At 42.2% G+C, this 23,649-nt stretch overlaps 2 protein-coding genes and 2 non-coding genes across 13 annotated transcripts in view; all 4 read right to left on the minus strand.

Annotated features, from left to right (window-relative positions):
- Nucleotides 1–10,830, minus strand: part of wnt5b (wingless-type MMTV integration site family, member 5b) — a 42,858-nt gene extending 32,028 nt beyond the window's left edge. For both annotated transcript variants that reach the window (XM_061762925.1, XM_061762926.1), the window contains exon 1: nucleotides 9,893–10,830. The gene's annotated coding sequence lies outside the window, so the exon portion shown is untranslated. The remainder of the gene's footprint in view (nucleotides 1–9,892) is intronic.
- trnal-caa (transfer RNA leucine (anticodon CAA)) lies at nucleotides 10,465–10,580 on the minus strand. Its single transcript has 2 exons — nucleotides 10,543–10,580; nucleotides 10,465–10,510 (listed from the first exon to the last, which is right to left on the minus strand). It is a non-coding gene; the product is annotated as a tRNA-Leu (tRNA).
- Nucleotides 10,831–11,460: 630 nt separating the features above from the next.
- trnal-caa (transfer RNA leucine (anticodon CAA)) lies at nucleotides 11,461–11,567 on the minus strand. Its single transcript has 2 exons — nucleotides 11,530–11,567; nucleotides 11,461–11,506 (listed from the first exon to the last, which is right to left on the minus strand). It is a non-coding gene; the product is annotated as a tRNA-Leu (tRNA).
- A 1,909-nt stretch (nucleotides 11,568–13,476) lies between these two features.
- LOC133472301 (ELKS/Rab6-interacting/CAST family member 1-like) overlaps nucleotides 13,477–23,649 on the minus strand; it is a 58,558-nt gene continuing 48,385 nt past the window's right edge. For 6 of the 9 annotated variants that reach the window (XM_061762919.1, XM_061762918.1, XM_061762917.1 and 3 more), the window contains 3 exons: nucleotides 23,455–23,562; nucleotides 20,486–20,674; nucleotides 13,477–14,154 (listed from right to left, as the gene is read on the minus strand). In XM_061762919.1, the coding sequence (XP_061618903.1) occupies nucleotides 14,017–14,154; nucleotides 20,486–20,674; nucleotides 23,455–23,562 (435 nt within the window). In that variant the 3' untranslated portion in view covers nucleotides 13,477–14,016. Of the gene's footprint in view, nucleotides 14,155–20,485; nucleotides 20,675–23,270; nucleotides 23,353–23,454; nucleotides 23,563–23,649 lie in introns of those variants that run through there. The other 3 variants (XR_009786672.1, XR_009786671.1, XR_009786673.1) reach the window with 1 other exon arrangement.

Raw genomic sequence — 23,649 nt, forward strand, 5'->3', positions numbered from 1 at the left:
GCATCGTGAATAGAAAAATACAGTCCCCTGTGTATGTGTGTGGTGTGGAGGGTGTGTGTGTTGTGTCAGTGGAGCTGACATCTGATCTTGCTGAGCATGGTGAAGACTGTGTGTGTGTGTGTGTGTGTGTGCGTGTGTGTGTGTGTGTGTGTGTGTCTGTGTGTCTGTTTTGTGGCCTGTATCTGTCCTCCTTTCTGTGTGGGTGGTAAGAAGAGGGAGTGTGATGTACGTGTGTGTGAGTGCACTTAGTTTGAGTGTATGCATCCCTTTGTGTATGCATGTGTGGAGTTGACACTATGAGGGGAGAGGGGAGCAAAAAGGCAACACATTTAAAAGGGATGAAGAAAGGAACATGTCGACTAATAATAGTTATTTAATTTCACATTTCAGCACTCTCCAATGTGGCATAAAAAGTTCAGTTTCAAATTGACAGTGCAGCAAATGCACAAACATAAATTGATTAGGATTCAGTGACTGGTTTGGTCTGTAACGTCAAAAAAAAAAAATGTAAAAGCAGATGTTTTCAAATGTCTTATTTTGATCAAACAAACAGTCTGCTCTCAAATCTGAGAATATTTACTGTCGAGAGGCTAAAATTCGGGACAATTTTACATTAAACAGTGTCACTTAACGATTAATCGGTTTGATTATAGTTTGATTCATTTGATGAACGATTAATTGTCGAGTCATTGTCACATTTAAAAAATGAACACAAAACAAGCACCTTCACACACAAGCTGCTACGGCCACAACTAACTGTTGACCATTTAACCTGAGCTCACAACAGCAAACTCTACACTCTCATTGGCTGACACCCACGTAACTCACCAAACCTGGCCCCGCCTTTTAAATCCACACACACTCAAAGTCACAGATATACAGTAGGTGTGACCGCACATGCACATTTCGTTGTTTAATAATACAAAATATTTTTTTAAATCCAATTAATCGATGTCATAATCGGTAGAATAATCGATTGTAAAAATATCCCCAAATATATTCTTTTCTTGTCCTCCCTAGATATGTCCACATGATATAAAAGGGTTGTGCCACAGAAACATAGAAAGACAAGAGCACCCTCACACACATACACACTGTACAAGTCATTTGTCTCCCTGATACTTGCGGGTATTTTATGTTTTGTGTCCTCGGTGCATGGTTCCATCGACTCACTGAAGGAGCTCCGTCATAAATATTTTATCTGGTAACGACCAAACAAGCAAAAGCGACAAAAGATGTTTTTATTTGGGGGGAAAAAAAGGAGGAAGCTTGCCGACTTCACCTGTGGTTTGCCGTCATGTAACTCAGGGGAGGAGGAAACACAAAACAGGAAGACACACACTCACACACACAAGTGCAATGACGCACACACAGACAGCCTCATTGATTTTGTGCGCTAACACTGTCCTGTCATCACATCCAGTGCGAATCTGCATGACCCCCTCCCTCACCCTTATACGTGTGTAAATGCCACACTTGACACTTGTCCCCCCCCCCACCCGTGCCCCTCCTCTCCTCATTAGAAACACCACTCTCCTCCCTTGATAATCCTCCATTTTAACACCCCCTCCCACATACACACACACATACAACTCCCCAATCATCCTCCTCCACCCATTTTGACTGCACATGCATCACTACAAGCGCACAGTGCTGCATACACTGATTAAAAGAAGAATATCCCCCTCCTCCCCAACATAAATCATTTGACGCGCTTTAGTGCTATCGGAACATAGGGTGGAAAAATATTCGACGTCACGTCGGTGTTTCGATAGACTCGTGTCAAGCGTTCAAGGTTGCGAACCCTCAGGCTCAACAACGCGTACCAGATGCGTCATTGCTTCGAGAAGATAAACATCTGGACCTGTCAAAGGCTGCAAAACAATTCAAAATCCACCAACTATTGTGTGAATTCAGTTTTGTTATAAAAAATAATAATTAAAAAAAATTATAAAAAAGTCTCCACACCCCTGCTCACGTCAAGTTTTTGTGATATATATAGATATATATATATATATCTATATATATATATAGAAGAAAAAAAACAAGACCAAGTTCTTCCACTATTAACGTGATCTATAACCTGAACAACTCTTATTTTTATAGGGTAAGTAAAAATAAACAACTGAAATATTGTTACTGTAACTGGAAATTAGCCAATCACATTCAAACGCATGTTAAATGGGAGTCAGCACACACATGCCACCATTTAACTCCAACAAAGCTCAGATGTTCTAGTTGGCTTTTCCAGCTTTCTAGCAGGTTTTGTGTGAACACTGACAGCTATTTTGAACTGTTCATAATTCCCCCCATCTTGTCTTTGACCCCAGTTCCAGTTAACTAACTGAATAACAGTCGATATCAGCACAAAACCTTCATGCATCCGCTAGAAAGAAAATAAATGTCAGGAAAAGTCAACTACATCTGAAATTTAATTGGGGTAAATCGAAGTGTGTGCTGCCTCCCATTTAACATGTGTTTGAATGTGATTGGTTCATTCTGAACACAGCCAAATCTTCAGTGATAAGAAGATGTGCACAGTTTTGCAACCACATTATCTCAGTTGTTTATATTCACGTCCCCTCTTGAAAAGAGTTTTTTTTTTTCTTAAAAAGGAGTTGAGTTGTACAGCTGCAAAAAGTTTTGAAATGATTTTTCTTAGTCTCATTTTTCTATAGCACAAATAAACGTGGCATTTGAGGGGTGTGTAGACTTTTCACATCCACTGTCATTCAGCTCCATTTTGTCAAGTTGATTATGTACTATCTTCTTTTTGCTTGGTCACTGAGAAGAGATGCAGCCTCCACTTGGATCTCCTTCTTGGCTCCTTCTCTGGCCAAAAATACCCAGCATTCCTGTCACATTCCCACCTCCTCCTCTGGTGCCCACCGTTTGGAGGTCATGACTGCTTCCAGCGTTTCTCGCCATCCCCCCCTCGCCAACCACCTCCTCCCAACCCTCCTTCTACCCAGCATGCCAGTGGTGGAGGGGGGCCGGCTCGAGACCTCCACCCCTGGCGGGGCGGCTGCGGCTCAGCCTGGCCGGCACGGCGGGCATCCTGAGGCGCCTCCAGCACACATGCGCAGACAAATTCAAGTCCAGAAATGCCAAGTATATTTTGTCATAAAAATAGGATATGGCGACAAAGCTGCCAAACAGATAATAGAGGGTCCAAAAAATAGAAATATGTCCTGTGGGGAAAGAGGGAGAAAGAGTGAGTGAGAGAGAGAAAGAGATGGCGGGGGCCTCAGTAATTTGGTATTTCCTTTCTGGACATGGGAGGAAGGGCCATTGCCCTGGAGTACACAAGCACACACACACACACACGCACGCACGCACCCACACACACACACACACACACACACACACGCACACACAGAGCTCATTTAATGACCCTTAAATGTGGCCTTGGGCACTGCAGCCTTAGAGAAAAAGAGGAGAAAGGATAAAGATAGTCAGATAGATGTACATAATTTCACTACGGTACAGTACCACAAAAAGTAAACAAACATACAGTATGTACTCGCAACATGAGGGGTACACACCCACACACATGCACACAACACACGCACACACCAATGCAGGAGTTCAACTGGAGGTTAGACCTTCAGGCTCCTGGGCTAAAAAAGAGAGACAGAGAGAGAATTCATAAGCAGCAAGGCACGCACTGCTGGGATTACGGTGTGTGCGCGCACACACACACATGCGGGGAAAAAGGGAAACAGAAGACTGAAAAGAGGACCATTTATTTATTTATTTTTTTTAAAACATGTCATGTACTTTGAGATGGTTCACAAGGTCAACATACAAGTTCCAAACATTGGCGGTCCTGTAGTAGGATTCTTGTCCGGCCAATGTTTTTTTTCCTTCCCCAAAACATCATTTGATTAAAATCAAAACAACTATGTTTGGAATATTTTTATTAATAAGAAAAAAAGCACTCTATAACACTCTACTTTTTTAAAAACCATATGGCAATAATAAAATTAAGTAGAATGCAAAGAAATTACACTGATTTTGCAACAATCTTTGCTTCCATTTAGTGGACATTGGGCTGCTCCTTCTGGTGTGTGTGTGTCTTGGCCACCTGGGGGCAGTACAATACAGCTATACGGATATACTTTTACTGCAGTAATATTAGTCGTTCTTCGCAGAGGATAAAGAATATATGCCTCTGAATAATGTCATATTTTTTGTTTTATATGCGGTGCCCCACTGTTTCTGTTCCAATATCCATTACGTGAAGGGTTTTAACACCGCCACATAGATGCTAGTTTCATGAGCCTGTCGATTACGTTTTGCATTGTGTGTTAGCATTAAGCTGGCGGACTTAAAGGCAAAGCTTTGTGGTTGTTTTAAATACACAACGGCGCCACTGTACTTGGACGGACGGATGGATGGAGAGATGGCAGACAGGTGAAGGATGGATGGTCGGGGAGGGTGGCGGGAGGTCTCTGGCGGTCTTTGATCGTCCCAGCAGAAATAATCAACAAAGCCCTGGAGCTGGACCTGTGTGTGCGTGCGTGTGTGTGCTTGTGTCTGTGTTGGGGTGGGGGGTGATTTAGGCTGCCTGCCAAGACTTACTCCCACCAGGAGCAAGATCAAAGACTGTATTCACTCTTTCTCTCTTTTTCAATCTCACTCTATCATATTCTTTCCATCCTGCTGCTCTCATGTCACCCGAAAACATTTGTGTTGTACAGTCATAGTCATACAACAAAAGTAGTGTTTCCTCTGGAAAAAACACACAAACACTGGCATCTTCATCAGCACGTTGTCATGGGAGCAGGTGCGTGTATGTGTGCGTGTGTGTGTGCGTGTGGCCTCAAACCTCATGGCGGCAGTTATCCCCACTTACATTTCACATGCAGGCAACATGTCCCACTGTATGGGAATTCACACTTACAGTATTTGCACTGTGCATGGTAACAAATACATAAATGCACTCTAATTATAAAGATAATCTTTCCATCCCATTGAGACCAGTGCCATTTTTTGCTTGGAAATATATTAAAATTGGCAAATAAATCTCCAGATTCCAGTTTGGTCCTCCTCCTGCATCATTCACTCCATCGTCATCACACTCCATTTCTCGACCATGTTTCCACTCCGGCCTACACACACACACACACACACACACACACACACACACACACACACACACACACACACACACACAAACACACACACACACACGCACACACTGGAGCAGTAGTCATTCTACTTATAGCCTCGCCATAAATCAACCTGTCATTCCCCGTCATGCTGGGTGCATTTCGCTGGTGAGGCTAGTGGGAAACACACACACACACACACACACATACACACACACACACACACACACACGGCGTGAGGGATGGCAATGAACACACACAAACACAAACACAAAGAGTCCGAAGGGTGCTCAAGCATTTCAATGATGCTCTATCATGACTAAAAACACTAAAATCTGACGTTTTTCATATTAACACAAAATAGCACAAAATAAGTAGTTATGGATGTCTCGTATTGACAAAAATTTTCCTTCTCCCAAAAGCTGCATGACTGACATAGGAGCCCTGAGGAATCCCAGGATTTCATTGAGCTTTGTGCAGGAGTGTGTGTATAGTGTGTGTGAGTGCAACAAGACAGCACACACACCATATGCAACATCACATATTCCAGCGGCCTGACCTCCCCCCACCCTCCCAATACAGTAAATCTGCACATTTGAGAGTGGCCTTTTATTGTGGGCAGCCTCAAGCACACCTGTAAAGTGGAATCATTTTCTCAGCAAAGAAGAAGTCCTCACTTTTACAGCTTTGTGAACAATATTTGAGAGAAACAGGCATTTTGTGTACATAGAGAGAGCTTTGAGTTCAGCACGTGAAAGAAATGGGAGAAAAAAAAGATTGAACATGATTTTGTTTATCAAGTCAGATTTTGATCATTACAGTGAGCAGGTGTACCTAATAAAGTGTCCAATAAGCGTACGATGGTTTATAAATGCAGGCGGGGGGGGGGGAAGAGATGATATTCACGCTACGGCTGACTGGTGGGCGCAGTGGCTGATTATACTCCATTATGATGATGGTGATGATGGTCATTTAATGGAGTGCTAACATGCAGAGTCAGTGATTCGGGCGCAAAAAATGACGGTTATTGTTATGCGCCATTTATTTGAAGTATGCTACGCGTACAGTAAACAAGAGTGATGGATTATCATCATTTTCTGACACCGTGTCACGTCTCATATCTCGTTTAGCATGAGCTGCTTTTTTTGGGAGATGGGAGGGGGCGGCCGACCTTCAGTACAGACTCACTAGCCAGTTTATTAGGTACACCTAATAGCAGTTGTAATATGCGTGTCAGGGAGGCGTATGTATTTCCAAGGTCGCACATCTCAGGCTTTTGGTATGTATCTTATGCAAGTCGTCCTCCCTCCGCACTCTGCTGCTCTCCTCCTCTGCATTCTTCTCTCATCCTCCCTTCACCCCCCACCCACACACTCCAGAGAGTGTCCGTTGCTCTGACCTCTCTCTCTCTGGGGAGAGTTGGCCATCTGCCCAGCTCTTTTTCTTTCCCACTCTTTCTTTCCCTCTCTCTTTCTCCTTTGTATCTTTGGTCTTTGTTGGCTCTATCACTCCATCTATTGATCTATCTATTTTTCTAATCTCCTTTTGTCTCGCCTCTCCTCTGCCCCCCCTCAACCCCGACTCTTTCACCCACCCCTCTTCCTCTGTTGCACGTATTGCGCGCATCCTCTTATCTCTTCATCCTCTCGGCTGTCATCCGCCCACTTATCTCCTCGTCCCCTCTCCTGTTTTAACCCCCTCCTCTTTTCCTCATCTCTGCTTGCTGCTGCTGCTGGTGTGGCAAAGGAACGCTGCTGGGCTAGGCAGCCAGCTTAGGCTGCCTCTTTCTCTGGGCACCGTGCCCACAGAGGGTGGGTACGATAGAGGAGGGGAGCGGGTTGGGGTTGTGTATGTGTGTGTGTTGACAGAACGGAGCATATTTTTGTTGAGTCACACTTGTTAAGAGTTAAAACAAAAGCATATGTTTTCAATTTTGGTTCAAAATGTCACTTCATTTGCAAAATATAACGTTGGAAAAAATTAAGAGATGCTCTCGGATTTTGTGTAGTGTATATGTGTGTGTAAAATTCCCATTTTTGCTGTTCTGTACGCTGACAGCAAAACTTAAGAGTCTTAAGAGATACGAGGCGTCGCTCGGTCAACTTTGACTCGCAAGCAAAAATGTAAGCTACGAGCCCTGGATGGTAGCAGGAAGCTCACTTCGGACAATTCTTCAAAAAAGAGAATTCAGAATGTTTATTGCTACTCCCAGGTTGAAGTTTACTCCCAAACTAAACATGAAACAAAGAGAATCACACTCAAACTAAAGTTGCCTTACGAAAGTCTGCTAGCTTAACGCTAACCCATAATAGGAAATGCCATAGATGGGCTAGCAAAATTAGCATTGATAAGGCGATAGTTATAAATCTTTAAGCTACTATTTGAACACAAAATGGTCACAACACGTGCAGAGCATATAACAATACTCACAGGCATATATTATTTATCCTCTGCGGAAAACAGCTAATTCGACTGCTGCTTCGTTGCTTCTTCTGTTTCTAGATCAAATCATCATGTCATATGTCTGTATGTATTATACTGCCCCCTGTTGGCCAACGCACGCACACGAGACACACTATGCCCATTGAATTAATGCATGAAACAAGGATGCACAAACGGTTCAATTCATGGCCACTGAACAAATTAAACTTGCAGCTCAACGCAACACTGTATTGTCATTTAAATGAGAAAAAAGGTCCACTGTTTTAATTCTATCCAAAGCTATATATTTTTTCCTCACCTAAATAATACGGATGGATGGATTCCTGCCTCCAGATAGGGACACTAACTTTCTTTCATGTGGAGCTCACCCTGTGCCCTCTTGCTTTATGGCCACCACTGTACGAGAGAAGAATCAGTGAGGCAGCACCATCTGTCGGTGAACTCTTTTACTGCAGTAACACAGAGTGTCTCCTGCAGTTGATGTCTATCTGGGATGATAACACAGAGCGACAGAGGAGGGGGAACTACGTTAAGTAAGGGGGAAAAAAACCAGACAAGGCCATCCATCCATCCTATGTGTTTGCAACACTAACAAGACGTGTGTGCTTGACCCAAAACATATTTAAAGCCTTGAATCCTCATTCGGTTCACGGTAGAAGCCATAAAAGTAAGACTGAGTAAGAAATTTAGAAACTATTTAAAAACTTGTTTTGTGTGCTTATCTGATGTGTAGGATGTTTTCAGGTGTTGTAGTTGCAGGGAGTCACCGGTAGACGGCAGCGTTCCTTCTCATCTGACTTGCACAAAAACCTACGCCGCTCACTTGAGTTTTGAGTTTGAGCCTCTCATGCAGCTCAAAGCTAAATGCTAGAGAAGGTCAATCAAAAACGAAGATGAATCCTTATTTTTCGATAAAGTAATTGAACAGGATTTAATTAGGTTAACCTAATAAAGTGGGTCCACAGAAGCCAAAGGGGGGGAAAAAATCAAGTGACTGTATTACATAGCATGGCAACACTGCACATAAACACATACAAATGCCTTTTCGTTTCATATATGACCCCCACAAAATATGCTTAAAGGACAAAATGCATAGACTAAGCTGCTTCACTTTAATTAAAATGCAACTTCGAAGGTCAGAGGCGGTTAAATTGGTGCTGTGGCTTGTGGCGGTGACAAAACGCAGGCCGCCAGCCAGCGCCTTTTATATAGACAATGTCTACAATTATGTGCATAGTACTGCTCGTGTAAAATCCACACGCACATATACCAAACACACGCACACACACGCATACATTGGTCAGGACGTATGCCAAACTATGCCAGGCCTCGCCTCGGCAGCCACCGTGATGACATCACCGCCTCGAAACACATCTGAAGCTCCTCGTTTGTCAAAGAAATAGCAATATTCGCGTTCAAGTGTGTTAGCATCCTTGACTGATTGGTCCCGAAAGGGTCACGGGGACCTGTCTTGCCTCACACTGACACACATGGAGGGGTTAAGCCCATTCCCAAATGGAGAGGAATTCCCAGGATGCACATCAACCAATCAGAGATCATCATTCAAAGAAACTCTTCAAATGGAGAGGCCCCAGTGTTCACATGCACCTCAATATGTGTCTGTGTTCGTTATTAGTGTTCCCACTGGGATACACACACATGCACACACACACACTCACACACACACACACGCACGCACGCACACACACGCACACACTTTAGGAGACCCCTAAGCATCACTTCAGAGTTTGGTTGAAGTGTGGAGAGGTATGGAACAGACACTACTATTGCATTTTAGATGCACATGATGGAAAAAAAATATTGAAATATACTTGACCTGTTTACTTTACTTTACCTATTTGTGCAGGAAAAAGTGTAGAGACATTTTTTTTCTGATGTATGGGGGGTTCAAGGGGCACCATAAAACTCAAGCTGGCCTTCAGATCTGTGTCTAAAGTGACTAAATACTTTCATGACACATTCCCAAACATAAATTCCCTACCAGGGCTCTGCAAATTTGAATAAAACAAACAAACAAACAAACATATTTTCCACGCAGAGAGAAACATTTGTGCATCATTTCCACCCAAAATAGAAGGCAGGCTGCACCGCATAGTGAGAGGGCAGCCTTCATTTAGGCTAAAAACACACATAGCACTTCACAACTGTCATATACATACTTGACGTACAGGCACTTTCCCAAACATATAGACTAAATTTATCGAGGGGGAACTTCACATAGCAACATAACATGGTCATAAAATACGTTATAAGTACCCAATGGATGACATGACAGAAAACAACACAAATAATAGAACACGTTTTTTTTTTCTTACCTTCAGTGCTCGAATCCTTTTGTTGAGCTCCAAGAAGTTTGTCCAAAGTGACTAAAAAAATAAAATAAATACAAATAAAAAAGTGCTGAAAGTGCGAGACAGAAACCCACTTCCTTTCACGCTTCTATTTTGACAGATGTCAGCTTAAGTCCACTTTTTCGGGTCACTCAAAGTCCATTTATGAGCAGGGGCAGCAGTGAAAAATGATTCTCTGTTGAGGGAAGGTTGGAAAAGTCCTGAAAAGTCCAATGCAAAGACAAATACGAGCCCGAACCGGTGCTCGCCCAACAACAGGTGTCAGGAATAAAATAAAATCAATTTGAAAATGAAGTCCTCCAAAACAGAAGTAGTAGTAGAAGAAAAGCAGGAACTTTCTTTTCAACACAGTCCACCAAACTATTTTTTTATGTCGCGACCCAAAAAGTTGTGGTTCTGACTGCCGAATCTGCTTCTCCGTGCTGTGTGTCAAAATGAGGAGGAAGAGGAGGGGAGTGGGTGTTTCTAAGTGAGGAAGGTGTGTCCGTCAAAAAAAACGAGATTGGAAAAAAAAAAAAAAGAAAAAAAAAAAGATATGTCAGGAGTGGGATTTGAACCCACGCCTCCATTCGGAGACCAGAAACCCCAGTTGCACTACGTGGAAGGTGACGAACCTTGAGTCTGGCGCCTTAGACCGCTCGGCCATCCTGACATGAGAAATTCAAGTTAATATTACGCATTAAAATGTACCGCTTTTATGGGCTCCCCGCCATTTTGTGTCCAAAAATGACCTTGATTACAAAAGTAGCATACCAGCCATTTTGTGTCAAAACAATATTAAAAAATATTGGCACATCAACCATTTTGTGTCAAAACCTTGATTTCAAAAGTTTGCATCTTAGCTATTTTGTGTCAAAACAGTATAATAAAATGATATTTTGTGTCGAAAGAATTCAGTAATTTGAAAAAAAAAAAAAAATGTTAAACAATTTTTTTTTTGTATTAAAGTTTAAAACTATGTCAGGGGTGGGATTTTAACCCACGCCTCCATTCAGAGACCAGAATTCCCATCAAGAAGGTGCAGAACCTTGAGTCTGGCACCTTAGATCGCTCAATCATCCTGACATGGTGAAAAATGGCTTGTTTTGCAACATGATTTTCATAAATGGACGCCAGCCACCAAAGTTACTCTATTTTCATTCATGTTGTGTTTGAAAGTTTAAAATATTTATTGTCTAACTGTCTAATTGTCAATGAAACTAGTGACAAAAAAATGTTGGTACACCAGCCATTTTGTGTCAAAAGAATACAGTAGTGTAAAAAAAAAAAAGAGAAATGAATTTCTGTACATTTGCATTCAAATTGTCAAAATGAATGAATATAAAATCATGTCAGGAGTGTATGAAAGTTTCACATCTTTGTCTAACTGTCTCATTGTCAATGAAACTAGTGACAAAAAAATGTTGGGACACCAGCAATTTTGTGTCAAAAAATACAGTACTGTAAAGTATTTAAAAAAAAACAAAAAAACAACAACATTCATTTCTGCACATTTGCATTCAAATTGTCAAAATGAATGAATTTAAAATTCATGTCAGGAGTGGGATTTGAACCCACGCCTCCATTCGGAGACCAGAATTCCCATTTAGAAGGAGCAGAACCTTGAGTCTGGCGCCTTAGACCGCTCGGCCATCCTGACACATGGAACAGATCAAATACAACTCATATTTTGCTGTATGTACTATAGCACCGCCACCAAACCATATTGTGCTGTAAAATGTTTAAAGTTAGCTTATGTACATTTTCATTCACATAGTTTTCCTGACTGACGTCCATCTAGCTACTATTTGCAAATTTCAAATGGGGGGTAAAATGTACTCGGGTTCAATCCCCGGTCCCGCCTGTGTGGAGTTTGCATGTTCTCCCCGTGCCTGCGTGGGTTTTCTCCGGGCACTCCGGTTTCCTCCCACATCCCAAAAACATGCATTAATTGGAGACTCTAAATTGCCCGTAGGTGTGACTGTGAGTGCGAATGGTTTGTTTGTTTGTTTGTATGTGCCCTGCGATTGGCTGGCAACCAGTTCAGGGTGTACCCCGCCTCCTGCCCGATGACAGCTGGGATAGGCTCCAGCACGCCCGCGACCCTAGTGAGGAGAAGCGGCTCAGAAAATGGATGGATGGATGGGTAAAATGTATAATTCAAAACACATTGTGTGTGTTTTTGGGATTCTTTTTGTTCATTAGACAACAGGCAGTAGTTACTCATATACCAGAAAGTGATACATTCCCCCAATAAATATATATATATATATTCTGTCCATTTCTGAACATTTTTTATTCAAGGTGAAAGCTTAAAAATATGCTAGTTTCAGTGGGCTTTTAACCCAACACCTCCATTTCAAGAGCAGAATTGTCATGTTGTGTTGAAGAGCGATGAATCCTTGAGTGTGGGACCACACAGGAATGCTGGCATACCAAGGGCCGGTATTTCGACCAAGGTCACAACTGAGCCGCATCTCCCGTTTGAAGGTGAAGCTCGGAGAAGAGTCTTCTGGATGTTTGGAGTGTCAGTGGCTAACATCTTATTTTAGCAGCTCGGCTCCTCTCACATTGTTCGGATTTCCGCTCCCGACGTCCTTCTCGCATTTATTCCATCTCCTTCGATAACACGCCCCTCTAATACATAGGCTTCGTCGAAATGCTCCCACAAACACGTTATCTCAAGGACATCAGTGTTTTTGTTCAGGGGATCACCGGTATCGGTGATTCTTATCACGAGTGCACAACACCAGGTAGCGGTAATGTGTGCTTCTCAGTTCCCTCACAGCTCGTTGCATTTAAAGGCGCGCATTTTTCGATACAGATCTCGTATCGGATTGGATGAAAACGCACCCTAATTGTCCGTCTGCTCCCAAATTAATCCCCAAATAATAAAACATTGGCGCATTTATCATCATTTGCATGCATGCGAGGCGAAATATTTGTGCGGCATATTTATTTACTGTGATAACAGCCATTAATGTGCGTGATTTAGTGCAGATCCACGAGCGGTTTACTTTGGAGCGCCTCGTTGGCCGCGCTGGATGTTTCCCCCTGAATGCGCCTCTATATGCATGACCTGAAGCCTGCACTTCAATGCATAAGTCAAAGAGCTCAAATGATTAAATAAATACCAAGCAAGGGGTTAGAATGTAGCAAAAGTCATATTAAAAATGGGGTCGCCTCAGAGCACACGTTTGTCCTTGCACGGCCGCTTCTTCCATCCGCTGTCTTGTTTTTTACGACGGTAGATGGAGAAAGCAGAATGCTATGTGAAGGACAGGTAAACGGGGCTTTTCTACATCCTAAGGTGGAAAGAATGTTAAGTGCAAGGGGAAGAGGCCGTCGCACAGGATAGATAGGGAAGAGCGAGCCCTGGGATCGTGTCATTACAGTGGGAGGAGAGGAAAATAAAGCGGCGGCGGGGTCGAGATAAGTTGACGTACGCGAAAGGAGCAGATAACGGGATAGTGGGAATGTTGGAAGCTCCATTTGGGGACATTTGTCTTGACAGTGGTTCCCCCAAAACATCATTAGGTGCGTTAGAAAATGCTCTTTCACAGCCAAGAAAAGATAGATCCCCATTTTATTCCATTTCATTTCCTCTTTTCCATCCACAGTCCCGAAGCATTCCCGAACAATTTTATTTTCGTAAACAATGAAACCTGCTAACAGTTTCCTGCCGGTGACGACAAAGCACATGGTCACACCACTGGGATTAAAACGTTAGTTTTACATTTATATATTAGCAAAAGCAAAAATATTTATATTCTCTCCCTCCCCCGCCCTGAAAGAAAAACATAACAGATTCCTCCTCGTGTTATCGTCCGCAGAAAACTGATCGTAAAGGGATTATTGCGAGTGTTTCCTGGCACGACGGAAGGCTCACTTATAGACTGGAGGAACCATAGAAGAAGAAGAAGAAGTAAAAGAAGAAGACGACAACAAAAAGATAGCAGCATGTACTGTCAAGACAAAATTCCGGACTTGAAGAACAGTGTGCACTGGTGTCACTCACTTTTACACACTGGAAAAACGTAAATAAGTCTTTTTATGTTGTTGTTCTAAAGATGATGACGATGAATGTTTTGGTCTACTTGTCTACTGTGTCAGCTGCTGTCCTCCAGGGCGTTGACGACCTGCTCCAAAATGTCGGGGCAGCGGTCGGCGATCTGCTGCAGCACCTGATTGGCGTACTCCTGTAGCTCCGCCGCCTCCCGCTCGCACAGCGCCAACTCCGCCTCCAGCTACGAAGCATAAAAAAAAAAAAACAAACAAAAAAAAAAAACATTTTGTAACACGCCGTTTGCGAGGTTGCATTGCCATTTCGTCGTAAGCCAGGTGTTCAAATACATTTGTTCATGAAGTGGATCGTGCTATAGAAAGATCTAATAAAAATAAAACCTCCATCTTGTTTTTGATGAACACTTGGGCCTACTATGCTACTATATTTGAATATTGGTCATGATGGTGGTATTTAAAAAAAAAAATGTTTTTTTTTTTGAGTTGGTACTTGATGTAAAAAGTTTGATCAGGTTTAACACACACGCATGCACGCACGCACGCAGACACACACACACACACACACACACACCCAACGGCACATATCAGACTTTGGAGTGCAAAATCCACCGTGCGGTTCCGAATACCCCGTGGCGAGCGGAACATTTCTGTGAGAAAGCGGTGCTGTTTGCTTTGGCTGCAAGTCGCCCCAGCGCGTCTAACCTGACCGCCTTAATGACCAATACATCTGTATCAATACGAGTGCTGCTCAAGGAGCCGTGCAACACAAGCTAACATTAGCCACCGTCTGTCTGTGTGTGTGTGTGTGTGTGTGTGTGTGTGTGTGTGTGTGTGCGTGCGTGCGTGCGCGCAAACAGTGTTTAAACATTGCCAAACTTTTCAAAGGTTAACTCTTAACTCCTTTCAGCGCTCTCATCTGTTAGCCAGCAATCTCAACGGCACATTAATGCTCATGTGGACAACATCTGGTAGTAATGGCGGCGTTAATGGTTCATGAAAAATCACATGAAAAATATTCTCAATCCATATATTGTGCTGTTTTTGTTTGTTTGCTCTTACTACAGCGGTGCCTTGAGATATGAGTTGAGATCATTCCGTGACCACATTTGTAGCTCAAAACATTTGAATCAGAAATCGTCATTTGATATTGAAACGAATTGAAATGCCATTAATATGTTAAAGGTTAAAGGTTTTTTGAACGTGTTACATAATAAGGAAAGAATCCACTCTATAATATTGTACTTTATAAAAAAATCATGACAAAATCAAGCAGGTTTCACAATTACTATTAGTGACTCAGTAAGTCAATTTTTGCATAGGATAAAGAATAAATACCTGTGAGTATTGTCATATTGTCAGTCTATATGTGTTGCTTCACTGTTTGTGTTCAAATATCTTTTACTTAAGAGTTATAACTTGTGTGACCTAAATAAAACTAATAATGTCTGTTATTGCCATGTCCAATCTGCATGGACACTTCTTGCATCAGTAAACTAACAACACATTTCCCAATTTTTAAAGCGCTCTCAACGGCTTTAGCCGCAATCCGCCAGAAAAACAGCCGTAAAGATAAGATGAGGCGCAGATACGGGACGGAGAAGGTGTCACCTAACTTCTCCTGCTTCACGCAACCTTGACCTAGCGAACACTTGAGATTTAGAAATTGCGAGGACGCAATGAGACGTGAAGGCGCTGAAACCGATTTTCTGATGAAGGACGTCCGTCGTGGATAATGTCTTTTTTTTGTTATTGTTTTTTTTGGGGATTCAATCCCCCAATGCACCTTGAGAAAGTCGACAGATCTCTCGGCGGTTTCAGATTGTTTGCAAAGCTACAGAACGGCAACCACGTTCAGCCCCAGAATTTTGTGTCCCTATTATTATGAAGGTGACTGCAATGTGCTTTGGTGGCAAGTGTGTTATATTGCAAGCAAGCGTGGGTGAAAAGCACAGATAAAGAGCTAAGATATGTGTGCGAGTGTGTGTTAGGTTGTAGACGATTTTTACTACAGCCATTAAAGCTCCATTATCGTGATGGATTATCATCTGCACACACACACGATATATATGCGCGCCGACACGCCGGTTATCAGAGTAGGAATGAAGCGAGATATGTGTGCGTGTGTGTGTACCCTGACTCATATTGCAGGCCTTGAATGTCTACATAGTGGAACAGAAACGTTATGTTCCAAAAGACACCGTGACTCAGTGCAGAGACTAAATAATAATATACTCCTCACACTATGTTATTCAAATCGGACGGGAGCCCACTTGACACCGAATGGCTTAAAACATTTTAAAAATGTTAATCCAGTATATTTGTCAACAACAGTTTAGTTAATTCAGTTGTATTTAACTATTAAGTTCAATGCATTTCTTTTTTTCTTTTTTAAATATTTATTTCTTGTTTCATGGAAGTTTTATGTGCAATACATTTGAATTTTCTCATTATTTAAGTAGAGTTGTTATATTTTCCTATATTGTGTTTAAGCGCACAGTTAATATTATTAGTTAGGGGTTATAGACTGGACAACTACTGAGAATATAACCCTAACTGTCTCCTCCAGGCAACTTGGACATGCGGTATCATGGAAGTAATCCGCAAACTCTGGAAAGTTGCAGCAATGCAGTGTTGTATCATGAAGGGACGGCACACGCAAACGTGCTGAAGCCCGATCACAAAAGAACTGCCGTTGAATTTAAAGCATTCTGCTCCGGCTATGTAGCTTCCCAAAGCCCAAAAGGCACATAACTGTGTGTGTGTTGTGTCCAGTTAACAAGCTACAAAGGGAATAGAAGTGGTGAAAAAGTGCTCCGCGGGGGCTAAAAAAAAAAAACATGCGCTCCTTTCAGCCATAAAGGCTGAAGACAAACACAATTGTTTGCGTGTGTTGAGGGTGATTCAACTTAATGTGATAATTGCTGCTTAATATCATATCTCCATGGAAGGAGGCTCAAGAGAGCAGGAAATGAGATTAGGCAAATACAGTAATATTACAATGAATAATTTAAGGGAGATCTAAACAAACACTAGTTCAGAGTTTAGCCATCGTAGTAAAGCTATTGTGTCGGCGGGAAACTGCCAAATGTTCCATCCGGCATTATCAGCAGCCGTGTTTAAAAAGGTTCCACCGCCGCCGTCCTGTTTTTGTATTGCTCGTCACTCAAACGGCGTCCAATCGGTGACCGCGACGGTCGCTGCACAAAGAGCGCAGACGAAACGCCCACGTTGTCGTCTGACAGTCTGCGCTCGGGGCATCGCTTTGCCACGAGGCCGCGTTGCTGAAAAAACAAACATGGCGTCCCGCCGAGCCTGTGAAAAGTCCTACTACTATAATAAACATAATGTTAAATTAATACCTCAAAAGGCAAAATGAAGCATTATTATCTTTAAAATAAAGGCTCTTGCACGGCTACAGCAGACTTGCGGTGTTTTATTTTGGTTTGTTATATTTGACATCCTTTGAAACACCCTTTTTTTTTTTTTTTTTTTTTTTTTGTCGGACGTTTAAGGACATATAAGCCAACAAGTATGGATGCAAAAGAAGCCCTTGTTGCTTTTGGACGGTGGCGTGACAATGACATGCGCACTCTGTAATTGTATGCTATTTTGCTTCATTACCACGGCTTGTCCGATTGTAAATAGGAGGAGCCACATTTTGACGTTTCTTTTTTATTTCGGGAAAGACAAAATTAGACCACAATGCACTCGGGATTCATAAAAGACAACACAACACTTCATTAATTCTTTCCAACAACAACAAAACACGGGCAGTCAGGCAACATGCATACTTTCACCTAGGCCAGGAGTGGAGGTCGGAGTCTCCGCTGTGCTCATTAGAGACGTCGTTCAGCCATGACGCTTATTATTATTGGCAGAAAAATAGCTCTCACTTGGAATGCATTTTTTTTGGGATGGATGTGTGTGCGCTGCCTCGCGATAATTGCATGTAAACGCTACAAACGCCAGCGGGAAGCGGCCTAGGCGACGCGATGCGTTGTTGTGATTAAAAAGGCGCCAGGTTCGTAAAAAAATAAATAAATAAAAAAAAAGCTGATGACTGACGCATGGCTGTGGCTATTGTTAAAATGAGTTATATTCCAGACATGGGTGGGACATTTTGTTTTTTCCCCCCTGCTCTATGCTAAACAAATGCTTGAGTCTGACAAGGATGCCTCCATAAGTTATTTTTGGGGAAGAAATCCAATTAATGTTATTAAACATCCCCTTAAAAATGACTGAAAGTGACTTTTGAAATGTCCAAATGAATGTACAAAATCCGGGGATGGAATGTGTCGATTAAACTGTGTGTTTTCCTAACTGGGTGGGACAGTCTGGCACAGTTGATGAACTTACTTAAAGGACTGTGATTATTTTGTGTCAATAGGTAACTTTAAATGTGTGCAAAATTACGTGTGGAGTACCCCAAGGGTCCACACTGGGGCCTCTGTTTAACATCTACATGCTTCACTTGCTTAGATCATAGAAAACAACAAAACGAATTACCATAACTACAGTATGCAGACGACCGAAAGCTCTCCATTTTAATGTCCCCACATTTAAAGAAGGTAATGACAGGCTGTCAATAGTTTTTAACAGTTAAACACCATAAGTCTGTGCTTATGACATAAAGTCGTTGGTATGCGGATACTTTAAGTGTCATCTCAATATGGTGAAGAACGTTTTAGGAGGGGGGGGTGGGGGGTCGTGTTTCTTTGCTGCAGTTAGTCAACTGTTCAAAAATAGCTGCCACCCAACGTGGGGCTCGAACCCACGACCCTGAGATTAAGAGTCTCATGCTCTACCGACTGAATGTACAATAGCAATGGTACTCAATAGCCATTTTTCAGGACAATATGTTCAATAGGTGCCTAAAGCATATATTTTGTGTTCATTTGTGTATATTATTCGAGCAGCCCAGTTTACGTGGCTTGTGCATGGGTAGTGACGTCACAGTCACTGGGTAGAAGCAAAGAGTGCGACGAAATCAATAACGTGTGATGCGTTTCGTTTGGTTGTGTACATGACAAAGTAAGTAACGACACACAAGTCTACTGTAAATGCCTTCTTTACTACAGCCATTGCACCAGAATGCGTTATTAGAGTGTTTTACGTGATGTTTATGAGTGAAGGTTAGGCGTCTTGATCGCTGAGCTAACACTGCTACTGGAAGTGGTGTGTTTTGTCTTTTACAATAAAAGACTAATACAGGAAGTGCTATGTTAAATGTGTACCTTTTGCTAACTTAATGTTCTTAAGTGTGATTATTTGATTATTGTTATTCTTTATCCTATATTTGGGTTCACTTACCAATCTGTATTTGGTGATTCTTTCCTTTTGCTCTATATTGTATGTATGATGAAATCGCACAAATGTACAGCTGAACATACAAATCCTTCAAACTACTGGAAAGCTGACTATAATAAGAATGTAACGCCCTTTCTCAGGATCCCACAAATCAATTTTAATTGAAAGGGCGTTTTTCCTTTTGCACCTTTAGCCAGTGGACCACAGAAGTAGTCTCCTTTTTTTGGGTACAAAAGAAAAACACCTTCGGGAATTGTCTTGCCATGAAAGTCAACCTGCGCTTTTGAGGTTCACGGCCAAGTTTATTCAAGTTATTTAAAGCTCATCTTGTGTGAAACTTACTTCTACTACTGTGTGGCAGTGGTGAGGACACACAATTGTGCATTCATAAAGACGGTAAGGAAGCGAGTCGTGTGTTTCGATGCATACCACATGGAGTGATCATGTAGTGCCCTGATATGTTTTCAGCATGGAGAGCAGCAACAGGAGAGGCCACGAACCACCAACAAAATATATTCAAGTGAGCAGTTACCGTGACGGTGAGCTAACGATTTCTTTCCCTATCCTCATTTGTATGTGATTTTATCCCTGCCCCTCCCCGATGACAACTTTGGCAGTCAAATAAATTCTCGACCCCTCCTTGGTGCACACACCAACGAGCCGTCGTCGTACTGCCAACAATCTTTCTGAAAAAAAAAAAAAAAAAAAAAAGAAGAGTTTACTCCACGCTAAAAAGAAATGATGTGAACAGGGGATTGTTCTGAAGCCAGCCGCTTGTCGCCAGGTGACCCGCTGGAATAAATCTCTTCAATAAAGTCAAAGGCGGCGCCAAGCGCATGCCAGGGTGTGCCCTTCGCCTGCCCACCCACACACACACACACACACACACACACACACACACAGATGGTATTTGCAGCAGAACTTTACAGTTCTGTAATATAGCATTTTTTTGAGCGGAATGTGGTCTCTGGGTTCACTTTAAAACTACTCAAATGAGCTTGTGAATGTGAGTTGTGAATTTTACTCTCCATCTACTAAGCTCCCAGAATGAAATCACTCGCAAGCCGGCCAGGAGACATTGATGGTGTCTAAAATGTCTAAAAATATAAATCTGTCTTATGCGGAGTCGCTAACGAACGTGCAAACGAGCACTTCATGACATTTGCAAGGGTATTTAAATTGTCACGGAATGGAAACGGACGCAAAACCATCTTTGGGTACTTTCCGAACATGAACTCTATCTCCCACCTGCTCCTGCGTCAAGCTGTGCAGTTGCGCGCGCCAGGAGGCGGCGGAGTCGGCGCGGTGATAGGCGGGCGGCGGGGCGAAATCTTGCAGTATGACGGGGTCTCGCTCCTGACACAGCAAGGTCAGGTGACTGATGTACAGCTTCAGCTTACTGCGGTTCTGGTCCAGATCCAGGAGAGGAGAGAGAATCTGAAGAGGAGACATTTGTAGGCACAATTATTGTAAAATGTTGCTGTTATTTGGATCCAAAAAGGATGGACCTGCTGTATAGCAAACAAAAAAAAAAATTGAAATAAATAAAAATGAATTTTCTTTATAAGCTACAGTATATCTCCTCTGTTGTCTGTCCATGTTGTCTTGTGTTGGTATGGTTCCCTCCTATTAGTGTAAATGTTTACAAGACAGTTATATAGTTATGGGAACTCTGTAAAAGCAAGAATACAACTCCCATCCTTTAGCTTGCATTATTGTCTCCCATAAAAGGTTTAAGATACCGCAGTTGTGGTCGTGACTGGGAGGGTAAAACAACTAGGCCTGAAACGATTAATCGAAACTATCGAATCATTTGATGACAAGGATGTACTTTTAACAGTAACAAATTAGACAAGTAATAAGCAAATTCTAACTCGACCTGCTATGGCCACAGCTCACGCTCAGGCACTCACTCAACACGTAGCCTGACTAACGGTTAGCCAGTTACCCGCCATCTGTTAACCTAAATATTTGTTAGCTGCATACAAAAACAGGTATTCACTATATGTATTATTGAGAAAATTTAATTACCATAAAATAGGATATGTGTTTGCATTTGGTCGATAAAAAAGGGAAAACTATTTCCGTATATCTGAATGGAAGCTGACGGGAAATCAAAGTAGCTGTCACTTCCCATTCGGCGAGCCGGCGTCTTGTTTAGCGACTGACACCACCATGAAGCCACCTTCACCCCTTTCAAGCACATGTATCACAATTTAGGTTGGTGCATAATGAAGCATGCAGAGACAGAAAATACAATTGTCAGAGTCATTAAAAGGGCTACAAACGGCACTTCAACAGCCAATTAAAGTCCATTAGGAAATGAAGGCTGCATGCAAGAGCGAGGAACCCAGGCGTGACCATTGCTGTAAGTTTGTCGTATACCTGAATCTGTAGCCTTATTCGCAACAGCTGCTCTCACACTTTGTGCTTTGTTTAAAAAAAAAAAAAAAAAAAAAGACTGTTGACGCTTTCCAAGTCTGCAGTGGATCAAATAATTCAAGAGAAATGGGAAACAGACAGTAAGAACTGGAGGAAATTGGGCATTATCGGGTATATGTTTTAACGCAGGTGCTCATTTTGCTTCGCTGGTGTTCAAATGTATTGCTTTTATTCAAGGCTAGAGGGGATATATATATATATATATATATATATATATATATATATACATACATATAGACACACACACGTATACACTGTACGTGTGTTTTGCTTGTATTACACTGCCTGCTATTACAAACATTGCCAGTTTAACGAGCGCACCGCGCTATCAAACGAGTGCATTATTGCGCTATGAAAGAATCTCGGAGGAGAAATAATTCCACGCCGCCGTGTGTGAGAGTCAGAAGTGTGTGTTCGCGTGCATGTGTTTCTGCCTTTTTTTTTTTTTTTTTTTATTAGCCTCCCATGCAGGCCTACCGTACACTGACCACGTAGTGAAACAACTCCAAAGAGAGACATTTTGCTCACTGACCGCCTGGATAGAAAGACCCAGGGTCACATTATTTATTTACTTTTTCAATATTTATGGTGATTTTTTTTTCTATCTCTACTGACACATAGGATACATACACAGACGTGTTTTTGACCAGATGTAGATTATATTAGCATTATAAGTCCAGTAAGGTAGAGCAAAAATGATGCATATATAGAATCCTATTGAGCATAGATGGCAGTTATTTGATTAAAGAAAACCACATGAAGTCCTACAGTGGACTATTATAATGGGGTGAAAACATTTACATGCTTTTCTTTCTTCAACGACGGATCAAATCCTACCAGAGACCATTAAAAATGCAAAAAGCCATAAAAAAACGTCCTCGACAAATATGCTTCTGAAGGGGGAACCGGCATACGGGCGTGAACACAGGCACTCAGTGTTCAGATGTAATGTGCTATGGCGAATTACCCGCCTCGCAACACCGAGAAGAGAATGTGTGTGTGTGCGCGCAGCGACTGTAGACGTAAGCCGAAAGAAGAGATGGGGCGTTGCCTCCTTCTCTCCGAATTGAGGTGCTAATTAATGTTGGATCACATGGATGGTGCACCAAATATGCACCGACTTGGTTGAAAGGAATACACCAGTACAGTATCGGTACTGGTATTAAAAAAATAAAAATAAAAAAATAAATACAAAAAACTCGCCGATACTGTATGCACCGATACCACATTCACGTGTGGCGAGTCTGTGTCGCCTTTAAAGTGACATTTTGAAGACGGAAACGCACGTTGTCCGCATTGAACCAATTTGTAGATGCAACTGTATTGTATTTTGATTTGTGAAAATGAAGTGAATTAACGTGAATGAATGAAACACAAAAGGCTGCAGCACGTTTCATGACTGAACAAATGACAACATTCAACTGAAAAGAAATGAGTCGACCGCTTGAGGCTGTCAATGGAGCACGTTTCACCAAAACTAGGTGACATAAAACAGCATTCGCGCACATGCGAGGCAGTGAAAAGTGATTGAATGAAATACAAATGAGGAACGCCACAATGACGACCCGACGCCGGTGTAGAAGATGCTCACCCTTCTGTACAAAACGGTGAGAGAAAGAGAAAAAAAAGAGGACATATAGGAGCTGCTAGGCCCAAATGCCCTCCTCATCGTCCTGAAGCAGCGTGAGTCCAGAGAGAGCAGTGCGGGTTAGTTTAAACAGAAAGTAAGTAGTGACCAGCAGGTTGTGCCGGCTTGCAGTAAATCAATGATTCACCTGATCCGGGGAGGGCTTGTGGTTGTTGGGCAGCTCCGAGTAGGGAGACGACACCTTCGGGTGCTCGTCTTCGTAGTTGTCCGCCATCAGCTTCATCCTGTTTTGGGTCTGCACGTAGAAGATTCCCAGAAAAAAAAAGAAAAAGTTAAATACAACCATCCTAAATTGAAATGACAGCTCTTAAAGCTATAAGAA

The sequence above is a fragment of the Phyllopteryx taeniolatus genome, chromosome 22 (assembly GCF_024500385.1).
Source record: "Phyllopteryx taeniolatus isolate TA_2022b chromosome 22, UOR_Ptae_1.2, whole genome shotgun sequence".
Classification (NCBI taxonomy): Eukaryota; Metazoa; Chordata; class Actinopteri; order Syngnathiformes; family Syngnathidae; genus Phyllopteryx; species Phyllopteryx taeniolatus.